The sequence below is a fragment of the Podarcis bocagei genome (assembly GCF_964188305.1).
Source record: "Podarcis bocagei genome assembly, chromosome: 4".
In the NCBI taxonomy this organism is placed as follows: Eukaryota; Metazoa; Chordata; class Lepidosauria; order Squamata; family Lacertidae; genus Podarcis; species Podarcis bocagei.
In genome coordinates, this window is record NC_138128.1 from 4,511,759 (window position 1) to 4,536,372 (window position 24,614).

Here is a 24,614-nt window from a genome sequence, read left to right on the forward strand (position 1 = left end):
GTCTTGTTAGTATAATGTTTTAGTGTAAGGTAGTGTCTTTGTATTGTAATGTATTTTTTCTTTGTTTTTTTTGGTAGTGTTTAAATTGTTGTAAAAGCAATAAATATTATTTTTAAAAAAATAAAATTGGAAAACAAGGTCATGTGTGGCATAAATGCCCATGTCTGGAGGGCTCCTAGACTGGGCAGAGGCGTCCCAAAATGGCACAAGAACGACTTAGAATCAAACTCACTCCATCTTCAATTTTTTAAAAAATATTTTATTTATTAAATTTATACGCTGTCCTTCATCAAAAGATCTCAGGGTCGTTAACAGAATAAAATACTATGTGACAACCCTTCAGATACTTGATGATGGCTCTCATATCTCCTCTTAGTTTCCTCTTCTTCAGGCTAAACATATCCTGCTCCTTCAACCATTCCTCACATGGCTTGGTTTCCAGACTCTTGATCATATTGGTCTCACTTTTCTGCACAGGTTCCAGCTTGTCAACACTAACTATATTGTGGTGCCCAGAGCTGGACACGGTATTCCAGGTGTGGTCTGACCAAGGCAGAATAGAATTGGACTATGACCTCCCTTGATCTGGACACTTGACTTCTGTCGAAGCAGCCTAGAATAGTATTAGGTTTTTTTGCTGCTGCATCACACTGTGGACTCAAGTTTGTGGTCTGCTATGACCCCCTAGAAGATAAATGACTTATGCTCAGATGATTGCTGCTGCTATCCCTGACCTCTTCTTGTTTCTTCCTGAGTAGCTAGTCAGCTAAATGGAACCTCCATGTTCAGACATGGTGTATCTCCAGATACTGATTTCTGCAGGACAAATCAGCGGGGAGGGTCATTGCTTTCCTGCTTTGCTTGTGGGCCTTTTGGGAACACCTCGTTGGCCACTGTTGGAAACAGGATGCTAGAGTAGGTGCTCTCAGGCTCACATTCTAAAAAGCACAGCACAAGACGAAAAGAGGTTGGGAGGGAGGAGGAAAAAAGCAAACTCAGACATTAGTTCTTGGATCCAAGGTTCTTAGAAATAACCAGCTGGAATTGAAACAGACCAAGGAGAGGAGAAATCAGAAGCTGCTGATTTCTCAGCCGAGCTGATGGAGTGACTCTGCTTCTCTCCGTCTGCCGTGTGCAGTTTTATCTTTCTCATTCCAGCTGCCTCTTTTCTGATTGTTGAATTCTCAGTTTGCAGGAGCTCTTGAAAAGGGGAGCCTTGCTGGTTCATAACAAGGGTCCAGTTAGCCCAGTGCAGACAAGCAGAAGACCTACCACAGCAATGGAGACCTCACACGCAGGCTGAAAATGTTCCGTTTTGAGTTTGCAAATGTTACCTTTAGGGGTGTGGGGAGAGTGGCGAGATAAAATGTCAAGCATGTCCCAAAATAAAGGGGTTGTGAAGGCCCAGCATAATTTTGATTCCCCCCTCCCTTTTTCTGCGATTCAAATACAGTGGTGCCCCGAAAGACGAACGCCTCGCAAGACGGAAAACCCGCTAGACGAAAGGGTTTTCCGTTTTGGAGGCGCTTCGCAAAACGAATTTCCCTATGGGCTTCCTTCGCAAGACGAAAGCCCATAGGGAAATCTCCGGGACAGCGGGGAAGCGCAGCACTTCTTCCCCACTGTCCTCGGACCTCCTCCGAAGGCTGGCGGTGGGGTGAAAAGCCCTTCTCCCCGCGCCAGCCTTTGGAAGGCTCCTCCGAAGGCTGGCGGTGGGGAGAAAAGCCCTTCTCCCCGCGCCAGCCTTTGGAAGGCTCCTCCGAAGGCTGGCGGTGGGGCGGAAAGCCCTTCTCCCCGCGCCAGCCTTCGGAAGGCTCCTCCGAAGGCTGGCGGTGGGGCGGAAAGCCCTTCTCTCCGCGCCAGCCTTCGGAAGGCTCCTCCGAAGGCTGGCGGTGGGGCGGAAAGCCCTTCTCCCCGCGCCAGCCTTCGGAAGGCTCCTCCGAAGGCTGGCGGTGGGGAGAAAAGCCCGAGAGCCAGTGTGGTGTAGTGGTTAAGAGCGGTAGTCACGTAATCTGGGTAACCGGGTTCGCGTCTCCGCTCCTCCACATGCAGCTGCTGGGTGACCTTGGGCCAGTCACACTTCTTTGAAGTCTCTCAGCCCCACTCACCTCACAGAGTGTTTGTTGTGGGGGAGGAAGGGAAAGGAGATTGTTAGCCGCTTTGAGGCTCCTGAAGGGGAGTGAAAGGCGGGATATCAAATCCAAACTCTTCTTCTTCTTCTTCTCCCCGCGCCAGCCTTCGGAAGGCTGCTCCGAAGGCTGGCGGTGGGGCGGAAAGCCCTTCTCCCCACGCCAGCCTTCGGATGGCTGTCCTGAAGACTTGCGGTGGGAGGAGGGTTTTCCTTCCCACCGCCAACATTCAGAATGCTGTTCTGAATGTTGGCGGTGGGGAGGAAAAACCCTCCTCCCACCGCAAGCCCCGGGAACAGAGGAGAAGCGCTGCGCCCCTTCCCCTCTGTTCCCGTACCTGTCCTGAAGGCTTGCGGTGGGGAGAAAAGCCCTTCTCCGCACCGCCAGCCTGGCAAGCGGTTTCCATAGGAACGCATTATTTGATTTTCAATGCATTCCTATGGGAAACCGTGCTTCGCAAGACGAAAAACTCGCAAGAAGAAAAAACTTGCGGAACGAATTAATTTCGTCTTGCGAGGCACCACTGTATTGGTAAGGAAAAGGACAGCAGTCGGGGAGCCACCACAGAAAAGGCCACCCTCCAAATCTCTCTGGGATGGGGGAAATAAGAGAAGGGTCTCAGATGGCAAGCACAGGGTCCAGGTCGGTTTATTTGGGGAGAGGCGGTCCTGAAGATATTGAGGTCCTGAGCCATATAAGCCTTTCCCCCCACATGTTTAGAGATATCTCTAAAACACTGAAAAAACCTAGCTGCAGTCCTACACCTGGATTTTGGAATTTCAAAGGTAGAATTGATGGGGGGGTTCCCCAAAAGGTGGGGCTTTGTCCTAGGTCTTAAAGGGTGATGGACTCAAGGGCATCCTGATCAAATTTGCAGATGATACCAAACTGGGAGGGGTGGCTAACACCCCAGAGGACAGGGTCACACTTCAAAACGACCTTGACAGATTAGAAAACTGGGCCAAAACAAACAAGATGAATTTTAACAGGGAGAAATGTAAAGTATTGCACTTGGGCAAAAAAAATGAGAGGCACAAATACAAGATGGGGGACACCTGGCTTGAGAGCAGTACATGTGAAAAGGATCTAGGAGTCTTGGTTGACCACAAACTTGACATGAGCCAACAGTGTGACGCGGCAGCTAAAAAAGCCAATGCAATTCTGGGCCTCATCAATAGGAGTATAGCATCTAGATCAAGGGAAGTAATAGTGCCACTGTATTCTGCTCTGGTCAGACCTCACCTGGAGTACTGTGTCCAGTTCTGGGCACCACAATTCAAGAAGGACACTGACAAACTGGAACGTGTCCAGAGGAGGGCAACCAAAATGGTCAAAGGCCTGGAAACGATGCCTTATGAGGAACGGTTAAGGGAGCTGGGCATGTTTAGCCTGGAGAAGAGGAGGTTAAGGGGTGATATGACAGCCATGTTCAAATATATAAAAGGATGTCACATAGAGGAGGGAGAAAGGTTGTTTTCTGCTGCTCCAGAGAAGCGGACACGGAGCAATGGATCCAAACTACAAGAAAGAAGATTCCACCTAAACATTAGGAAGAACTTCCTGACAGTAAGAGCTGTTCGACAGTGGAATTTGCTGCCAAGGAGTGTGGTGGAGTCTCCTACTTTGGAGGTCTTTAAGCAGAGGCTTGACAACCATATGTCAGGAGTGCTCTGATGGTGTTTCCTGCTTGGCAGGGGGTTGGACTCGATGGCCCTTGTGGTCTCTTCCAACTCTGATTCTATGATTCTATGATTCTAAAGAAGTCAACTGGATAATCACTTTTCTTGGATGTTTTTGTAAAAAGTAAGAAAAAAAGCTCAACAAAAATAAACCTGGTCTATACTGCTCCAAGTTTGAGTAAGAGCCAAACCTGATCTTTGCATTAAGTATTTGCAGTGCTTTTGTTCTAAAAAAATTAAAAATGTTATGGTGTACTCTCATTTTCCTGTAGTAGATAGGTAGCCGTGTTGGTCTGCCATAGTCAAAATATCTGAAGAAGTGTGCATGCACACGAAAGCTCATACCAAGAACTAACTTAGTTGGTCTTTAAGGTGCTACTGGAAGGAATTTTTTTATTTTCTCATTTTCCTACTCATATTGAAATACTGCCTCTCAATGAGGTCAAACTTTGATTCACAAAATGTTTAGGGGTAGTGTCCCGTCCCCCCCCCCCCAGAAAAAAGCACTGGGTATTTGAAACCTGCAGGTATTTGAGAAATGCAAATTGCACCAGCTGTGTGGGGAATCCTTGAATCAGAGCAGGTGAGAAATTTAACCCTTTTCTCTCCTGCTGAAGTCCTGGGGAATTATCTCTTCCCTGAAGCTGCCAGTGGAGGAATCCCACACACCCCCAGCAAATACTCTACTAGAGCACCTAGCAGAGGAGAAAAGGGTTATATGTCCCTTGACTCTCCATCTACAGATCTGTGAGGCGGCTGGCCTTGTGAAGGTTTACAAAGTCTGATTAGGCCATCAGCTCTTGTTTCAGCCCCACATCATATCGAGGAGGAGAACGATAGGGACGCACCTTTATTTATTTCCTGCCCTGCCTTCCAAAGGAGCCCAGGGTGGAAAAGGCTTCAGTAATCAAAAAATAAAATTGTTTAAATACAATTAAGCGCCATAAAATGTCTGAAGCATGTGGTTGTTTGCCAGGATTAGTAGCAGAATGCACGTCAAGTGCTGAATTACGTATTAAATTTGTTTGCTAAGACTACACCTTCCCCTTGAACGCATGCTGTAGAAGTTTCACTGAGCGCAGTGGCCCAGGTCAAATGCAATGGTTTCTTGGCCTGATATGCTCTTCCTCCTCCTCCTTTTTTTTCACCAGGTCTATCAAACCATAGTTTACTTCATATGGAGGCCACACTAAACTCTGGTTCCCTCAAACTGTGGAAGGAAGGAGTCTGAAGAGGTTTGCACACAAGCCCAAAGCCCATTCACAATGCCCAACAGTTTTGTTATAGCACAGGTGGGGAATCTGTGGCTCTCCAGATGTTGCAGGATTGTACCCCCTTCACTCCTGACTATTATTGGCCATGTTCAATGGGGCTGTTGAGAGTCAGAGTCTAGTAACACCGAAAGGGTCATAGATTCCCCATCCTTGAAGTATTTTGCATTATCTGAATTGATTTAGTGATCCTCTTAAAAGGCGACACTTGGAATTTGCAGAGGTGGCAAAATTGATGGCCCTGATAAAAGATAGAATCTTTTAAAGAAGCCTGGAAATTGAAGCGTCAGAAAATAGCAGAGCATATTAAGAAACATGTTAGAGAGGATGCAGTTAGAGAAGATGGAACCTTAAAATGCAATTATATGTAATTTGGGTTATAAACACCAGTGTTGGGTGAGCAGAAAGTTACTAGTTTTGTTGAATTGGAATAGAGTTGTTGAGTAACAAATGTAACTTTCTGTCTGGAAAAAAGAATAAAGCATTATTATAAAAAAGGTGACTCTTGGGAACGTGCAACTATTCTTGTAGTTCCCAGGCCCAACGGATGGAAACTGCCCTTCTGAATTGCACCAGCCACTGGGCAGGAGTGATTTCAGTTCTTGATAAGATCTGACACAAGGCTGATGCCCTCTGGGCACTTGAAAGGATCAGCTTTTGAAACCTAGAAGAGAAATCCTTTGCCTTTGCTCTACCTGGGAATTTGAATCGAGCCAAACTGGTCTGTCCCGTCCCAACCAGGAGAGCCAGCCTGATAAAATGATCCCCCTTCTTCTACTGCAAACATTTGCACATTTAATGTGAACAGCTTTGCCTAAAGGATCCTGGGAAATGTGGCTTTCAGAGAGGCTGGCGGCTGCTATCCCACACTAACAATAAAAGAACAACATTAGAGCAGCTTGCTGTATCTGTCCAGCATCCCAAACATCAGCAAACTTTTTCAGCAGGGGGCCGGTCCAGCAGGGGGGATACAAAAAATGGGGGCTTGAGGAGGGTCTGAGGAGTGTTGGAGGGTATCCTATTATGGTGGGAACTGACAGGTCACCCAAACACCAGCTATGGCTTATGTAACCTCAACAGTGTTTTTTGCTCTGGTAGGGATGGGCCAGCTGTGATTTCCAGAGTGTACAGGTCCAAAGAAATCCTGAATTCTTTGAAGTTCAGCATGAGTTATCTGGAAAGTGTTGTACACGAGCTACAGCTGGAGTCACCCCCATTGCTGACCAAGTTCCCAGCTGCGATCCCTGCATCACAGAGAGTTGGACTAGATGACACTTTGGGTCCCTTCTAATGCTAGAATTATATGATTCTATGAGAGGGAGAGATGGAGAAGGCATAAAAACAGGGGTCAGCAACCTTTTCCAGCTGTGAACCAGTCCACCTTCCCTCAGAACTTGTGGGGGGGCTGGACTATATTTTTTTTTTGGGGGATGAACAAATTCCTGTGCCCCACAAATAACCCACAGATGCATTTTAAATAAAAGGACACATTCTACTCATGTAAAAACACACTGATTCCTGGACCATCCGCGGGTCAGATTGAGAAGGTGATTGGGCCGCATCCAGCCCACGGGCCTTAGGTTGACTACCCATGGTCTCACCTTTCAAATGATGGACTGATTGTGATTGATCCTTAGTTAAACATTCGACTAATTCAGATGACAACCTTGAGCACGGTTAATAACTTTGAGAACTTTTGAGAACGTGTCCAGAGGAGGGCAACCAAAATGGTCAAAGGCCTGGAAACGATGCCTTATGAGGAACGGCTAAGGGAGCTGGGCATGTTTAGCCTGGAGAAGAGGAGGTTAAGGGGTGATATGATAGCCATGTTCAAATATATAAAAGGATGTCATATAGAGGAGGGAGAAAGGTTGTTTTCTGCTGCTCCAGAGAAGCGGACACGGAGCAATGGATCCAAACTACAAGAAAGAAGATTCCACCTAAACATTAGGAAGAACTTCCTGACAGTAAGAGCTGTTCGACAGTGGAATTTGCTGCCAAGGAGTGTGGTGGAGTCTCCTACTTTGGAGGTCTTTAAGCAGAGGCTTGACAACCATATGCCAGGAGTGCTCTGATGGTGTTTCCTGCTTGGCAGGGGGTTGGACTCGATGGCCCTTGTGGTCTATTCCAACTGTATGATTCTATAATTCTATGAACTAAAAGAAGAAAAGTCCCTTGATCCAGGGACAGCCCATGTATTTATTGGATTATTCCTACCTCTTTTTCTTAAGGTACCATTCATAATGTAACAATATTCTTCATAACTGTGAGCAGGGCAGTGTGGGGGGAGAAGTGGACACAAGCGATAACAACATTGTTCACTGCTCCTGCTGAGGTTGCACAGAAAAAGCATTTTGGTTCCTGAAATTGGTTTCCGATCGTACTGATAAAATATAATGGATAGAATTCTACAGGATGTGGTATTAGTGTGCGAAAACAGTCCAGATCCAATGATCCCCAGATGGTGGAGATGTCAGGTGCTATCCTGACACCTGGGCATCTTCACTTGGTCGCAAGTGGCTGGAAGGCAGGGGCCAAATGCAACTAGTTGTCTTCCACTGCCTCCCGCAGTTTGGTCAGACTCATGCTGGTAGCTTCGAGAACACTGTCCCACCATCTCGTCCTCTGTCGTCCCCTTCTCCTTGTGCCCTCCATCTTTCCCAGCATCAGGGTCTTTTCCAGGGAGTCTTCTCTTCTCATGAGGTGGCCAAAGTATTGGAGCCTCAGCTTCAGGATCTGTCCTTCCAGTGAGCACTCAGGGCTGATTTCCTTCAGAATGGGTCGGTTTGATCTTCTTGCAGTCCATGGGACTCTCAAGAGTCTCCTCCAGCACCATAATTCAAAACCAAATGCAACTGGTGCCTGGCTAATTCCAAACACTGGTGGGATACCATTGCTCCAAGAAACTAGGCACTCCTTCCTACTTCCCTTTTGCCCTGTGCTCCCCCCCCCCTTTTTTCTATTTGAACAATTTATTAGTTTGCCTGTTTTTACAAGTTTAGAAAAAGAATCCCAGGATTTTTCCTCCTGTATGTTTTCGCCTAGCTTCCTCGTGGTTCGTGATGCCAGCTGAAGTTGTCAGCACAATATACCCAAACTGGCGTGAAGGTAGCAGGTTGTTCTGCCACTTTTCCAATTCCTTCAGTTGGACATCAGATCTGGGGCTGATCACACCACACTTGTTGAGTCTGCCTGTGAGATTAACAACAATGTTCCCAGTTCTGTGATCATCAATGATCTCAAATTCACCTATGTAACCATGATTCATCATCAGTTAAGAACCGGATAATAACTTTGGAGCACGGTCTGACGATAACTTGACGTTTTCCATGCTTCTCAACATTGTTGATGCTTTTAAGAGCATCTGCCAGAACGTTCATGCGCACCATGATGCCAGTGCAGCAATATGGAGGAAAAAGGCTTCAGCTGTGCTTTCTAAGGCACAGAGACCCACGCTGTCCCGGCCTAGGCTGGGCACTCCCCCTACCCCCTGCCCCTTTCCCCAGGAAAACCTGCTCTTTAATGCTGAATCGGAAAAAACAGCAATTCGGGTTTTCTGCAAATTGCCCTGTTCGGCGGGAAAGAGCGGGTTTTCACGTGGAAAGTGCCAGGCAGAACCGAAATAAGAAGAAAAGTGCTCTAACCCAGACCTGGAAAGCCTGGACCACTGTCTAGAAATGCAGAGCGAAGGTGGTTGTGCATGAGCCCCAGATTCGAATCTTCCCTTTCTTTGTGTGTGTTCTGCTAGCAATTGCAGGCGTTCCCGTTTAAGCCAGCTTTTGACTCTGTTGCTGCTTAGGGTGCTGTTATGGGTGCCGCCCTTCCTGGTGTTGTCGTTTTCTTGCTGGTGTTTTTAGTTTGGTGGTTTTGTGTCCTCTTGGTTGTGTTTTTGTGTTGTTATTGACATCTGCGAGTTGCTTTGAGTGACGCATTGTGGAGGGAGGATATTGTGCAGGAGAGGAGCCGGGATGTCTGGCAGTGAATGAAGAATCATAATACAGTGCTACCTCGGGTTAAGAACTTAATTCGTTCCGGAGGTCCGTTCTTAATCTGAAACTGTTCTTAACCTAAAGCACCACTTTAGCTAATGGGGCCTCCTGCTGCCGCCGCGCCGCCGGAGCACAATTTCTGTTCTCATCCTGAAGCAAAGTTCTTAACCCGAGGTACTATTTCTGGGTTAGCGGAGTCTGTGGAGACTGTGGAGGCAGAGCAATAGCCATCCTGGGTAGTAGCCGTTGATAGCCCTCTCCTCCTCCATGAATTTGTCTAATCCTCTTTTCAAGCCACCCAAGTTGGTGATCATCCCTGCCTCATGTGGCAGGCAGTTCCACAGTTTAAACTGTGCCCTGCAAGAACAACTCTCTTTTACAAGAAAGGAGGTTCTGACTAAACACCAGGAAGAACTTTCTGACAGCAAGAGCTGTTTGACAGTGGAATAGACTTCCTCAGAAGGTGGTGGACTCTTCTTCCATGCTTTAGTTGTGATTCCTGCATTGCGGGGGCTGGACTAGATGACCCTCTGGGTCCCAACTCTACAATTCTAGGATTGGATGTCCATGGGAGAGGCAGAAAAGCTTACACACACACACACACACACACACACACACACACACACACACTGTTTTTCCGTGTATAAGATGTCCCCATGTATAAGACGCCCACTATTTGGAAAATGAAGGGAGATGGCCCAAAGTTGTTGGGCTTTTTTTAAAGGGGGAATTGCACGCATGCCATCACCCCAGCAGGGCCGTTGCTGGGGGTTGGCAAAGTGGGCAGCCGCCCCCCACCACCACTGCGGACTGGAAGCTCCCTAGACTGTGGGCCACCAACCAGCTGGCTGGCGGCGTGCAGCTTCCCCCCCTCCATGCCACTATCCGTGTATACGATGACCCGTTTTTTGACATGATTTTTGAGTCAAAAAAACTTTGTCTAATACACGGAAAAATATGGGGTGTGTGTGTGTGTGTGTGTGTGTGTGTGTGTGTGTATTATAATACAGTGGTACCTCGGGTTAAGTACTTAATTCGTTCCGGAGGTCTGTTCTTAACCTGAAACTGTTCTTAACCTGAAGCACCACTTTAGCTAATGGGGCCTCCCGCTGCCATCGTGCCATCGGAGCACGATTTCTGTTCTCATCCTGAAGCAAAGTTCTTAACTCAAGGTACTATTTCTGGGTTATTGGAGTCTGTAACCTGAAGCGTATGTAACCTGAAGCGTATGTAACCCAAGGTACCACAGTACAGTGGTACCTTTAGTTGCGAACGGGATCAGTTCCAGAGACCCATATGCAACATGAGCAGAACGCAAGCCATGTCTGCGCATGCGCGTGACGTCATTTTGAGCGTCTGTGCGAGCGGCAAAACCTGGAAGTAACCCTTTCCAGTACTTCTGGGTCGCCACTGGACACAACCTGAAAAGACGTAACCTGAACCGAACGTAACAAGAGGTATGACTGTATATTAAAGATTTTTTGGTTTACAAAAGTATGTGCAATGTCTCTTTTTTTCAAGTTACATTTTCTACAGATCACTTTCGTTTGTTGAGAGGTTAGTGTCACATTAGGAAGAAAAGGGGGAAAGAGGTGGAGGGTGAATGGTGAGTGGGGTGGGGTCAGGGGGCAATGCTTCTATTTTCTATCAGATTGACTCTTGTAATAAAAAATTTAAGGTTTTATATATACAGTGGTACCTCGGGTTAAGTACTTAATTCGTTCCGGAGGTCCGTTCTTAACCTGAAACTGTTCTTAACCTGAGGTACCACTTTAGCTAATGGGGCTCCTGCTGCCACCATGCCGCCAGAGCACGATTTCTGTTCTCATCCTGAAGCAAAGTTCTTAACCTGAAGCACTATTTCTGGGTTAGCGGAGTCTGTAACCTGAAGCGTATGTAACCTGAGGTAGCACTGTATAATAAATGTTCATAAATGTACCAACCAAGCACGTACATAGATGTGTGGACCACAGGTCTGGAGCGGCACAGGAGGACCGCCCTGAAACCCTTTTGACTCCCAAACTGACCAAATATTTTCTCTGCAAGGAGGGAGGGGGTGAGGGAACCTTCCCATTGTCTCAGGAATTGGGAAATCACCATCTCAAAGGAATGGGCAGACTGCCAGGAAAGACAATCAGATAAGGCATTATCAGATAACCTGGCAGACAGGAAAAACAACAATGTTCAAATTTCTGTTGTAGACCACCTTTTCTGTGATGTAGGTATGATGTTTGTGGGGGGTAGTCTTGGGTTACACCCCTTCTGTGATGTATGTATAATGTATGGAGGGGTGGCCTGGAGCTCCAGGGAATTTAAAATGTATATATAAGGGCGGACACACCTTGCTTCTGGGTCCTCCTCCTTTCCTGCGTGTGAAGGGGGCACCCTGCTGCAACAGATCAATAAAGATCAGGCTTACGAGCTGCTTTACTTCTCAATATTCTCTGGTTGGCCTCTGTTATTTTTGCCTACCGATAGGGAACCCACTATATGGGCTCTTGGATACACCATAAGGGAAAAAGGGCAGATTTTGTTCACAACACTCTGCAGCTGCCAGCCTTCTCCTCCTTGGTTTAACCTTGCCAGGCGATGCTTTGATTAAGATAGCGGGCAGACGAGCGAGGAGCAGGGGAGCGTATGGCAGTTGCAGAGGGAAAACCTCCAGTTCCTGTCTGGCCAAAGTGATGGGAGGCGTGTGCCTCTCTGAACATTGCGCACTTATTCGATGCAACAAGCATCAAAGAACCCTAATGATGAACTCCCTGTTTCTCCCCCGCCTTCCCCGCTTCGGTCTTGCTTTGAGGGCAAAGAATGTCCTGTGTAGACCCCGAGGCCGGCAAACAGACCTCCTTCTATTCAGGGAAGGCCCCATTCCGCAAACAGAAACTTGACTGCTGCCTTTCCCCCCCCCCCCTTTGCCGGTAGCAAACTGATGGAGAGAGCCCAGGTGACTGGAATGTGAGGGATTTGGAAACACAGGGAGGGGTGTGTGTGTGTAAGCCTGCGGAAATTGGACACTGCCCTGGGTAGAAGTTCAGTTTTTTGCTAATGGAATAAATTTTGGCTGCTGACGTCTCTGGTGGGATGTCTTAGGTTGGGTGGAAAGTACTGAAAACTTGCAACGATTCCCCAGCACTTTGGGACCGTTTTATTCCATCGGCAAAATCGCACTTAGGTTGTTGGTCCTTTCCTGTTATTTTCTCATGCTTGGTTTTCATAGCTAAACTTAGCTAAATTTCTTCAAGCCTGCATGGAAATAACTGATCAAACCTATCTGTGGCTCCTCTTGGCTTTTCACTCCTGATCTCTGTAAGCCTTTTTGGCTAAAGCAAGGGTTTGGCGCTGCGGGTTAAACCACAGAGCCTTGAACTTGCCGATCAGATGGTCGGCAGTTTGAATCCCCGTGACGGGGTGAGCTCCCGTTGTTCGGTCCCTGCTCCTGCCAACCTAGCAGTTCAAAAGCAAGTAGATAAATAGGTACCACTCTGGCGGGAAGGTAAACAGCGTTTCCGTGCGCTGCTCTGGTTCGCCAGAAGCAGCTTAGTCATGCTGGCCACATGACCCGGAAGCTGTATGCCGGCTCCCTTGGCCAATAAAGCGAGATGAGCGCCGCAACCCCAGAGTCGGTCACGACTGGACCTAATGGTCAGGGGTCCCTTTACCTTTACCTAGGGTTTTGCCAGACATTACCAGGATTTCAAAGGCAGAATCGACGTCCGGGGGATTTCTGAAATGTGTTGCTTTGTCCTGGATCTCAATTGAAAATTCATGTTTTTGTAAAAAGAAGCTCAATAACTTTGGGGGTTGTCTAAGAAAAGTGCAACAATTTTGGGGTCTTCCTAAAAAACTTTGCAACATTTGGGATTTTTCCCCTCTCGTTTTGAGCCGTGTTTCCCAAACTTGGGTCCTCAGTTGTTTTTGGACTACAACTCCCATCATCCCTAGCTAGCAGGACCAGTGGTCAGGGATGATGGGAAGTGTAGTGCAGAAAAAATAAAATCTGCAAACTCAAGTTTGGGAAACACTGGTTTAGAGAAAAGGTAAGTGAGAAATGACATGACAGAAGTTTATGAGAAAAGCTTTCTTCCCTCTCTCATAACGCCTAGAACTCAGGCACATTCCCTGAAGCTGAATGTTGGAAGATTCAGAACAGATAAAATAGAAGTCCTATACTTGGGGCAGCAGGTTAGTTTAGGAGGTCCAGGATGAGCAAGGTGGCAAACACAACTCTTGTCTTCTAGTTGAAGGGATTGGCTTGGGAGAAACAGCCAGGAGTGGGTGGGTGCTGTGTCTGCTCTCAGCACCTGCTGCCTGAAGCAAACTCCTCACTTTGCCCAACAGTAGGGCCGGCACATCCCTTCCTACTTAATGTAGCCCGCACATGTCTGCCCAGAACACCTGGAGAAGGATATCAATGTACATCAGTGTGAGCAGGGCTCGTAAATAATTAGACCGATACGACGTCACCATTTTCTTATTTCAAGGATTTTTATAGCCTGCTTCCCAGCCATAAGCAACTTCACAAAGAGATTTAGGGTAAGATTAAATCAAAGCACTCATCAGGAGGTCACAGAATAAAGATCAGCAGTACAGAGTTGCGGAAACTCTTATAAGAGCAGATAAAACCATAGTTATAAGTTAAGGAACAAATAGGAAATTTTGATGCAACACTAAACAAGCGATAGTTTTTGGAAACCTGTCTGGGCTATCTAATCTCCATTAATATCTTTTCTGAGTAAAGTTTTTAACTTGCTCCCCCCCCCCCCCCGGTTTTGAAAGCTGTCATTCAAATGGATGTACCTGTGAGATTGTTAAAAAGAACAGAACAAATCTGACACCAACGCTATGTAGAGAATAGCCAAAGTTTGCCATCTATATGTATTCAGCAGTCAGTTACAGTATTTTAATATTTTTTGGGAAGCAACCCAGAGTGGCTGGGAAAGCCCAGCCAGATGGGCGGGGTATAAATAATAAATAATAAATTATTATTATTATTATTATTATTATTATTATTATTATTATTATTATTATTATTTAATCATATCCTTTCTCCAAGAAGATGACTAGAGTGTGTTAGTATTGTTAGTGCCAAGTGTCTGGTGGTTCCCTCCCTGCGAGAAGTGAGGTTACAGGGAGCCAGGCAGAGGGCCTTCTCAGTGGTGGCACCCACCCTGTGGAATGCCCTCCCATCAGATGTCAAGGAAATTAACAACTATCTGACTTTTAGAAGACATCTAAAGGCAGCCCTGTTTGGGGAAGTTTTTAATGTTTGGTGTTTTTAATATTCTGTTGGGGGCCACCCAGAGTGACTGGGGAAACCCAGCCAGATGGGCGGGATATAAATAATAAATTATTATTGTGTTGCCCCCAGCTTTGACCCCTTGCTTTGTTTTTACCATAGGAAGAAAACCCTCTACAGAAGCGTCTTCCTCTCCTTCCTGCTGGTGGTGACGGTGACGGTTTTGCAGCGGGGCATGGCCCCCAGCCAGTTGCTCCAGGGCCAGCCGCAAAAAGAACTTGCGGCCCAGGAGTCCGTGAAAGCTCAGAAGCGGGACGGCGTGCTCCCCGTCGCCAGCGACTTCTGGAAGAAGCAGGGCCCGGCTCTCAAGGCTGCAGAAGCGACGGAGAAGGCGGTGCGGTCTTGGGACGTCACCTCCGTCAACTGCTCTGCCAACCAGAACTTCAGCAAGGAGGACTGGTTCAAAGGTCTGGAGCCCAACTTCCGGCAGTTCATGTTGTACCGCCACTGCCGCTATTTCCCCATGCTGATCAACCACGCGGAGAAGTGCCGCGGAGACATCCACCTGCTGATCGTGGTGAAGTCCATCATCACCCAGCACGACCGGCGAGAGGCCATCCGCAGGACGTGGGGCCAGGAGAGAGAGATGGAGGGCAGGAACGTGCGAACCCTCTTCCTCCTGGGCGTGGCCTCCAAGGAAGAGGAGCGGGCCAATTACCAGAAGCTCCTCGACTACGAGGACCGCATCTACGGGGACATCTTGCAGTGGGACTTCCTGGACAGCTTCTTCAACCTCACCCTCAAGGAAGTCCACTTCCTCAAATGGTTCAGCATCTACTGTGACCACGTGCGGTACATCTTCAAGGGCGACGACGACGTCTACGTCAGCCCCAGCAACATCCTGGAGTTCCTGCAGGACCAGAAGGCGGACAACCTGTTCGTGGGGGATGTCCTCTTCAAGGCCCGGCCCATTCGCAAGAAGGAGAACAAGTATTACATCCCCAACGCCTTGTACAACAAGAACACCTACCCGCCTTATGCAGGCGGTGGTGGTTTCGTCATGGATGGCACCCTGGCGAAGAAGCTCCACAGAGTCTCGGAGAGCCTGGAGCTCTACCCCATCGATGACGTCTTCTTGGGCATGTGCTTGGAGGTCCTCAAGGTGACGCCCGTGGCCCACGCCGGCTTCAAGACGTTTGGCATCGTGAAAAACAAGAACAGCAAGATGAACAAGGAGCCTTGCTTCTACCAGAGCATGCTGGTGGTCCATAAACTCCTCCCCTCAGAGCTGCTGGCCATGTGGGATCTGGTCCACAGTAACTTGACGTGCTCCAGAAAGCTCCAGATCCTTTAGCTCTCCCTGTTATCTCTGTCTGAGGGGGAAACGCTTAAGGGGAAGACATTTGTTGCTCAGAGCCGTGAGCCAATACCCAGCACTGTCTTTTCCAATGGTGTTGAAGGAGGAACCATATATTTTTGGGAAGGGGGTGTTTGAAGGGGGACGAAGCTCTGAAATGTTGATTTTAGGGGGTATTTTATTCCCCTTTTGGTGGTTGTTTTTTTTTTTTTTTGGATGCTGCGAAAGAGAGTTTGACAAAGATGGGCTGCCCTGGAGGTTCTTCTACCAGCTTTCTTGCGGAGATACCGGAAGGTTCTCTGTGGTGACCAGACCAAAGTACAGCAGAGATGCCCCTGTTGTTGCCGTTCGTTTTGCGGCATACTTTTCAGCTGAGGGCTGGTCCCGAAGCTAAGACACAACTCTGTGTGTGCGTTTGTGTATGTGCGAAAGAGCGGACCGTTCAAAAGAGAGCGGAACGAGTTTTTGAAACGACACTTGAAGTTTAAACGCTTCCTCTCCCTTCCTTGCTGTTTGTCGCGCGGAATTTCAGAGAAAGAACAGTTTGGAAATTGCTCTGCTTGGGGTGGGAGGTGATGTTGCTAACAGGCCAGTGTGCATCTCCTTCGGGCATGGCTGGCTGCAGAAGTGCCTGTGCGTCTTTCTCACAGAAATTCCTTTATGAGGGAAAGACCAGCCCTCTCTAAGCTGTATAACACTCGACTGCCATCTTTGCCAACCTGGTGCCCTGATGTGTTGGCACTATAACTCCCAGCGGCACTGGCTGCGGCTGACAGAAATTGTAGTCCAAAACACCCATCGAAACGACATCATCTATAAACCGAGGACAGTTTTGGTTTTTTTTTAAGGAAAAAAAAAGTGTCACCATGAGGGGAGAAGGATTTTTGTGTGTGTGTTTTCTCTCTGTGTGGTAACTTAAAACAAGAAACGCATCCAAAATTGAAAGGAAGAAAACCCATCCAACAATTGTCTTCCAGTTGGGGGGGAAGCAAGTCCTCCCCCCCCCCGGCTGGCTGCATCACATGGGGGTATACTTAACTTTTAAAAGATAAGTTATGGTTGAAGAAGAATGCATTTCTTACCTAGAGTTTTCCCTGTAAAGCAGGGATCTGTCAGTGTGTTCCAGATGCCTTTTTATCCTTGTGACCTGTCTGGGCAGCAGCTGATCCCAGGACCTTGAGCCGGCTCTATTATTGGGCAGAACGTACATCGGGCACTATGTGCCTCTTTCATAGAAGTTACGAGGTGAGAAACTGCTTCCTCCCAACGCCCTGGTGTGAAACCAGGCAAGTTTTGCACATAACAGGTACGTTCGTATGCTGTTCCAGCCCCTGGCCACGCACCTATCCTTTAGTCCTATCCCAATTCCATATTTTATTTAAGTCCATACTTTAAAAAGAACAGGCAGAATACAAAGTAATAAAATAAGATTGATCCAACGATAGGCAGGGGACAAATGCTTCTGACAAATTATAAGGAACTCCAAAATTCAACAAAGGAAGATTATTTAGATAAGGGAAAAGCCATGAGGTGTTTTTGATTGCCTGCCAATTGTAACTTATCCGTTGCCATTTCTCGCCATTTCTAGGCCCTAATCAGCCAACTTCTTGCTGTTGAAACTACAATCTCCAATTAAACGCTACCTCGGATTTTGCTGTAATTGACTCTCACCTACTTCACTCCCCTTGATGTCGGGCAGGGGAGGCCCATTCTGTTTTGCCACCTGAGGCGAAATGGGAATTGGCAGCTCCTGCCCTACTCCCTTTTGCATCCCACCACTTCTGTTGCCACCGCCGCACCCTGGTTCTTGCCGAAATCAGTAGGAGCCCCAGTGCTGCTCAAACTGTCGCCATTTGGCTTCTCCCCCGGGGACAGAAAAGACGAGTGGCAATGCCATGCGCCAGAACAGCTCCCTTGCCGGCAGAGGGCCGTCTCTCGCCCTTGTACCGCCTGAGGCAAGCGCTTCCTCCCGGCCCTGGTGTTGGGCGACCACCTCATCTTGCTTGGTCCCCTACAAGTGGTAAATTGGGCAAAAGATGCCTCCTCTCTCGTCCTGTCCCATCTCACCCCAGCTGTGCCAGATGTTTTGTTCCTGCTGTGGCAGAGTTGGCTGTCTTCGTTTTAAGCATGTCCTTATCCAATAAGTAAATAATATACATTTGGCAAGCCGGTCCTTAAGACATCTTCAATTTCACTTGATTTTAATTAAAAGTGCCCCTCCAATGTTGCTGAAATTCAGGAATCTTTGTTTTATTTGGAAGGAGTGCGAAGAGATCCTTTGGGCGCGATTTGCTGCGTTGCAAAGGGGGCTTGGATGAGTTGGGAGAGGCATGGGGCAATTCTGACCCACATTCCTTCCTGTTGATGGGGGAAGAATTTAGGATGTGGCCAGTTGCTTGAACAGGTGGGAGGCAGAATGTTTCAAAGAGGAGCTCAAACATGTGCCAACCAGCCCGCAGCTGGGGTGAGATGAGCTTTGCTCATTGGCTGTCCTCCGTAGCCAACTGCAAGATGTTTTCTCATTGGCTGTCCTCCAACAGCCAGGAACAAAACATCTGGTACAGCTGGGGTGAGATGAGCTTTGCTCATTGGCTGTCCTCCGTAGCCAACTGCATGATGTTTCCCTCTTTCCTTAGTGTAGCAGTTGCATAGACAAGTTGTTCACGCTCCCCAACGACAGAGCCGGCTCTAGGAAATGGCTTCTTGTGCTGTGGGTCGTTCCAACGGCAAAGACTCCGGTCAGACTTTTGAGTGACGTTTATTACTGTGAAACTTTTAATTTATGATGATTATTTTTTTCCCAAGGGGGAGGGGAGAAGGGACACCTGCCCCTCCCTCCAAGAAGCAACTGATTTTTTTATTCCTGCTCAGTTTCACTTCCAGTGGGAACGGCTGGCACGGTATCTCATCCCGGGCTGCGCCTGACGACCATCGCCTGCGGTGGAAATCCTTCTGCGATCTCTATTTATGAGAAGACACACGTGCTATAATTTATATGTGTCTGCAGTGTCTCTGAATGTCTATTATTTATAGCAGGTTCCATTGCACACTCAGAAACAGTGTGGATGCTTGCAGATCTCTCTCTCTCTCTCTGTGTTGCTTCGACATAGTGGAGTTGTACATATGATTGCCATAAGATTTATGGATATTTTGGGGGTTTCTAAATAAAGGTTTGTGCTAAAAAGAAGAAAGGAGATTGGTTGCAAATGTGGGAGCGCCGGCGTGGAAATGCAAAGCAAGCATGATTCTGCTGGGTGTTTGGAAAGGGGGGTTGTTTATTCATACTCAAAAGTTCCCTGCAAGTTTTACACCACAATTCTGTGTTCGTGTAACAAGAAAACCCATTGGATCTCATAAGACGCATGTAGCAGGATGAGGCAAATAAAACCACACACAGCACTTAGGACTGCAGTCAGTCAGTCAGTAGACCTAGTTGAATGCTCCCCCAGTATCAAGTAAATGGACACCCACCCACACCCCTGTCCTTCCCCGCAAGTAGAAAACTAGTGCATCAGTGTGAGAGAGTCTATATAATTATGATCTGCCAGAACTTTCTGACGGTAAGAGCTGTTTGACTGTGGAACGGACCCCCTTCGGAAAGTGCTGTAGTCCCCCTTCTTGCAGGTTTTAAGCAGAGATTTTGTGGCCACCTGTCAGGGATTATTTAGTTGTGATTCCTGCATTGCAAGGAGTTGGGCTAGAGGAACTTTGGAGTTACTTCTAACTTTGCAATTCTATTATTATTACTATTATTATTATTATTATTATTATTATTAACTAAAATTGTATACTAGATCTCAGCGTGGTTCACAACACAAGACCACAACATAAAAAACACAAAATATATAATCAAAATAAAAACAGCCCAATAATTCCTTGTTCCACAACACAAAGGGCATTGCATGTCAATCAGCCAAAGGCCTGTTTAAAGAGGAACATTTTCACCTGGTGTATAATGATGTATTCAATTTGTATATCAAATACAAAGGAGCCCGGGCTAGCAAACATCAAAAGGCTAAAGCAATGCAACTGAAAATACAGTGGTACCTCAGGTTAAGTACTTAATTCATTCCAGAGGTCCGTTCTTAACCTGAAACTGTTCTTAACCTGAAGCACCACTTTAGCTAATGGGGCCTCCTGCTGCTGCCGTGCCGCCGGAGCACGATTTCTGTTCTCATCCTGAAGCAACGTTCTTAACCCAAGGTACTATTTCTGGGTTAGCGGAGTCTGTAACCTGAAGCGTATGTAACACGAGGTACCACTGTAAAACAAAACCTATTTAAGGGCATGGAAACCATCTAAAACATTTTTTTAAAAAAACAACAACACACGCCTTCCTTCCCAGTTGCTAATTTCAAGGTTGCGGTGGGCAGCTGTCAGATGCTTGGTATGAACAGGAAGCTGTTGAAATTTATCCCAAAAATCAGTAGAGAGAGAGAAGAATGTGCTGCACCAGAGAGGGCATCCCACAAATGGGGAGCTATCACTGAGAAGGCCCTGCCAGGGGGGTCAATGGCAGCCGGGCAGCAGTTTGAGGAGATACCACCAACAGGGCATAGTTATTTAGCTGGGAGGGGGGACAGTTCAAAGTGGCAACATCTCCTTCGACTTCATCTACAGGTCAGGAACATGAGATGTTGCCTTCTACGCAGCCAGCCCATTCGTCTATCGCAGGGCGGACTCAGACCAAGTGGACTGCAATAGGACTTTGGCACAGAAGCCGCAGACCACCCCCTGAATTAAATTTCCATGTCATAAAGTGTTCACAGTACATTTAATATACACAGTATATTTAAATTTTTTTTACAGGTAAAATTTTATTAGTTTTTCATACATATAAACATATACAAAATCTATTACATAAATTACATATATCATATCCAGTCCACAAATCATATGTATATTACAAATCACGTATTTTATCTCCTTTACTTATTAGCCATTCGCTGTTAGAGTTATTCCAACCATTATATACATCAAGTATTTATTCCAGTTATCATGAAATTTCTGTTCGTCCTGGTCCCTTAATCTTCCTGTTATTCTAGCTAACTCAGCATAATTTATCATCTTGACCTGCCAATCACTTATAGTAGGTATTACCTCCATTTTCCAGTTTTGTGCTAACATAATTCTTGCGGCCGTTGTGGCGTATAAAAACAGATTTTTATCTTCTTTTTAAAATTTCTTTGCCAGTCATTCCTAGCAGGAAAGCTTCGGGCTTTTTTTGGGAAAGTGTATTTGAAATTTTTTTAAAAGCTCATTATAAATCAGTTCCCAAAAGCCTTTCACTTTGCTGCATACACAGTATATTTAATTAAATACAAGGTGTGACCAGAAAGTTTGGTGAATGGTCACAGAAACAGGACAGCGAGAAATATTCGAACATACAATTGGCATCGGAAACCCACAAAATGTAACTCGAAAGACAGTGTGTGAATGGTTTAAACATTTCCGTTAAGGGCGGCAAATAATTGAAGATGACCCTCAGTGTGGCAGACGAGCGGAACGGCGGCAAATGTCGACAGAGTCCATGAGTTTGTGGATTGGCGTCTGTCCATCACAATGATGGCGGAAGAATTGCATATTCCGCGTGGAATCGTTACTGAGGTGGCTGAGTTGTCCCACCCTCCATATTCACCTGATCTGTTCCAATCGGATTTTTTTCTTTTTCCGAAACGGAAATCTGCACTGAAAGGGCACAGATTTTCCAACATTTCACATGTCCAAGCTGCTATGACGAGGGAACTGAAAGCAGTACAAAAAGAGGACTTCAGAAGTTTCCAACAGTTCTACGAACGTTGTCAACAGTGCATTGTATCAAAGGGGCCCCACCTTGAAGGCCTGTAGGGTATGTATGTTTGAATATTTCTCGCTGTCCTATTTCTGTGGTCATTCACCAAACTTTCCAGTCACACTTGTATATGGTGATATACACATTTAAGAGATTTTATTATTAAACTAAGGCACAAACTGGGGACACGAGTGGCGCTGTGGGTTAAACCACTGAGCCTAGGACTTGCCGATCAGAAGTTTGGCGGTTCGAATCCCTGCGACGGGGTCAGCTCCCGTTGCTCGGTCTCTGCTCCTGCCAACCTAGCAGTTCGAAAGCACGTCAAAGAAGCTGTACGCCGGCTCCTCGGCCAATAAAGCGAGATGAGCGCCGCAACCCCAGAGTCGACCACGACTGGACCTAATGGTCAGGGGTCCCTTTACCTTTACCTTTAAGGCACAAACAGATGTGTGCTTGTTAAACGCAGGACACAAAACTTGATTTTAAAAGGCTGTTTTTAAACTCGATTTTTCAAAACTTGATTTTAAAAGGAGGTTTATACTTTAAAAACTTTAATAAATATCTTTAAAAAAAATAAAAAATAAAAGGATGTTTTTTCTTGAATGCTGCCGAGGGCCTCCAAAATAGGATTGGACCACCCTGATCTTGTCTGCCCTGACTGGGCGTAGCTCTCAAAGACTTCAGAATGGGTCTCTTCTGCATGCAAAAGTGATGCTCCACCACTGAGCTGAGTCGACTGGCAACTTTACAGCCTCTTAACAGTCTTGCTCGACACTTACATGAAACGGGTAAGACTAGAAACCGAACAGGGAAGAAGGGCAACTGAAAAATGGCAGGTAAAGTGACTGACTAGACCACACCTGTTCCGGGCTCATGACCTGTTGATGATGCTGATCAAATAACTTCAGGTGGAAGAGGGAGGCAGGGAGCAAGCTTGCTTTCTGCTGCTCCAAAGGGCAGGCCCCGACCGAACCAATGGATTCGGATTTTGAGAAAGGAGATTCCCACTGAACCTTAGGGAGGGGCTTTCTGACGGAGCTGTCTGACAGTGGAATGGTCTCCCTTGGGAAGTGGGAGGTTTTTCCTTAGAGGTTTTTAAGCTGAGGTGGGATGGCCATCTCTCAGGGATGCTTTAGCTGAGATTCCTGCATTGCAGGGGGCTGGACTATAATAATAATAATAATAATAATAATAATAATAATAATAATAATAATAATAATGGTAAAGCAACCCCTGAACATTAGGTCCAGTCGCAGACTACTCTGGGGTTACGGCGCTCATCTCGCTTTACTGGCCGAGGGAGCCGGCGTACAGCTTCCGGGTCATGTGGCCAGCATGATTAAGCCGCTTCTGGCGAACCAGAGCAGCGCACGGAAACGCCGTTTACCTTCCCACCAGAGCGGTACCTATTAATCTACTTGCACTTTGACGTGCTTTCGAACTGCTAGGTTGGCAGGAGCAGGGACCGAGCAACGGGAGCTCAACTCGTTGCGGGGATTCGAACCGCCGACCTTCTGATCGGCAAGTCCTAGGCTCTGTGGTTTAACCCACAGCGCCACCCGCGTCCCTATTAGAATAATAATTTATTATTTATACCCCGTCCATCTGGCTGGGTTTCCCCAGCCACTCTGGGCGGCTTCCAACCGAATATTAAAAACAATACAGCATCAGACATTAAAAACATCCCTAAACAGGGCCGCCTTCAGTTGTCTTTTAAAAGTAAAATAGTTGTTTATTGCCTTGACATCTTCTGGGAGGGCTGTCAGCATCGCCCTTTGAGCCAGTGCCACTAACTGGACTCATCCACTTCAGCCCTGACTGGGCCAGGCGAGCTGGGTAGCACTTCCAGAGACCACCTTCTGGACAGGAACAGGTCAAAGTGCTGTGGACTCACAGCTTAGAGTTGTGAGCACCGGATTCACTCCCACAAGAAGAAAGTCGTCGAACAGCAGAGTACAGCAGAGTCTAGCAGAGTATATAAACAACTCGGAGAGCAGCTCTGTAGAATATCTTCTTTATTCTATCTACAACTATTATACAACTATACACAGAGCTAAATAGGTCTAAGCATAAATGAATGCTGAACCGCACTGAGTGTCTGCAGCTGCTCTTAGCAGCAACCGTATCTAAACACACAATCTCTCTCTCTTCGACACACTGACTGACTGACTCTTTGATGTGGTGCTGGAGCAGAATCATCAGACTCCTCAGGAGATTCTTGGATACGGGAGGGGTGAAATCTCCTCACCAACTCCCAATAGACTGCAATCCACTCACAGTATAAAAAAATCTGCCAGTGATCTACCCATTGTCGTAAAAAGACTAGCAGTGATCTACCCAAAGTTGTGGAGCTTTTTTTAGGAAGCCAAAGTTTGCGGGGGGGGGGGGGTTGGCTCTTTTGTAAGGAGATTACTGAAGGGCCCCAGATCGACCAGGATCTACCAGGAACACCCTGTGATCTACCAGTTGGACATGCCTGGCCGTAACCCAACAGTCCTAGGCTGACCGGTGAACGAGGCGCTGCAGGAATCGCTTGCTGGATTGCTGGACTTGAAAAAGCCGCGCGGTCACCAGCAGCGATGTAGGTGTCAAAGTTTTCCCAGATACATGCCTAGAAGCTCCTTGGGTGATATTGGGCCAGTCACAGCCTTTCAGCTTAACCCGCCTCGCCAGGTTGTTGTGAAGATGGCATGGAGAGGAGGTGGGTGGGGAAGAACCATGAGCTCCTTGTAGGATATCTCTTTGGCAATCACTTGTAGCTGAGTAAGATTGTTTTCCATAAACACAGTTTTAACAATGAGTCCGTAAGTGACTGTGGAGGCCAATTCTGGATCCACACGTCCTTCCACAATGAGAACATAGGTTTCCGGATGGGAGTTGATCCCAGTGAGGGTTTGCCAAGCGTGCCTTCCTCTTAGCACGTTTCTCCCTTGCGTCCTGAGTTCGAATGTCTTCAAAACCCATAACTCCTTTGGTAAAGGCTGTTCTCCAACTGGAGTGCTCACAGTCGTGTTTCCCAATTGTCGGTGTTTATACTACATTTTTAAAGATTTCCCTTGAGAGAGTCTTTAAACCTCTTTTGTTGACCACCAGCATTACACTTTCCATTTTTAAGTTCAGAATAGAGTAGCCCCCTACAATGTGGGAATCGCAGGTAAA

At 46.9% G+C, this 24,614-nt stretch overlaps 1 protein-coding gene and 1 pseudogene across 4 annotated transcripts in view; one reads left to right on the top strand and one right to left on the bottom strand.

The window, feature by feature from the left end:
* Positions 1-18,855, top strand: part of B3GNT7 (UDP-GlcNAc:betaGal beta-1,3-N-acetylglucosaminyltransferase 7) — a 31,254-nt gene extending 12,399 nt beyond the window's left edge. The window contains exons 2-4 of one of the 3 annotated variants that reach the window (XM_081190529.1): positions 14,470-16,909; positions 18,301-18,402; positions 18,536-18,855. In XM_081190529.1, the coding sequence (XP_081046655.1) occupies positions 14,470-15,661 (1,192 nt within the window). In that variant the 3' untranslated portion in view covers positions 15,662-16,909; positions 18,301-18,402; positions 18,536-18,855. Of the gene's footprint in view, positions 1-14,469; positions 16,910-18,300 lie in introns of all 3 variants that reach the window. The other 2 variants (XM_081190527.1, XM_081190528.1) reach the window with 2 other exon arrangements.
* LOC308584563 (small ribosomal subunit protein uS8 pseudogene) lies at positions 8,033-8,493 on the bottom strand (annotated as a pseudogene). Its single transcript has one exon. The product of its transcript is annotated as a small ribosomal subunit protein uS8 pseudogene (transcript).
* Positions 18,856-24,614: the final 5,759 nt, after the last annotated feature.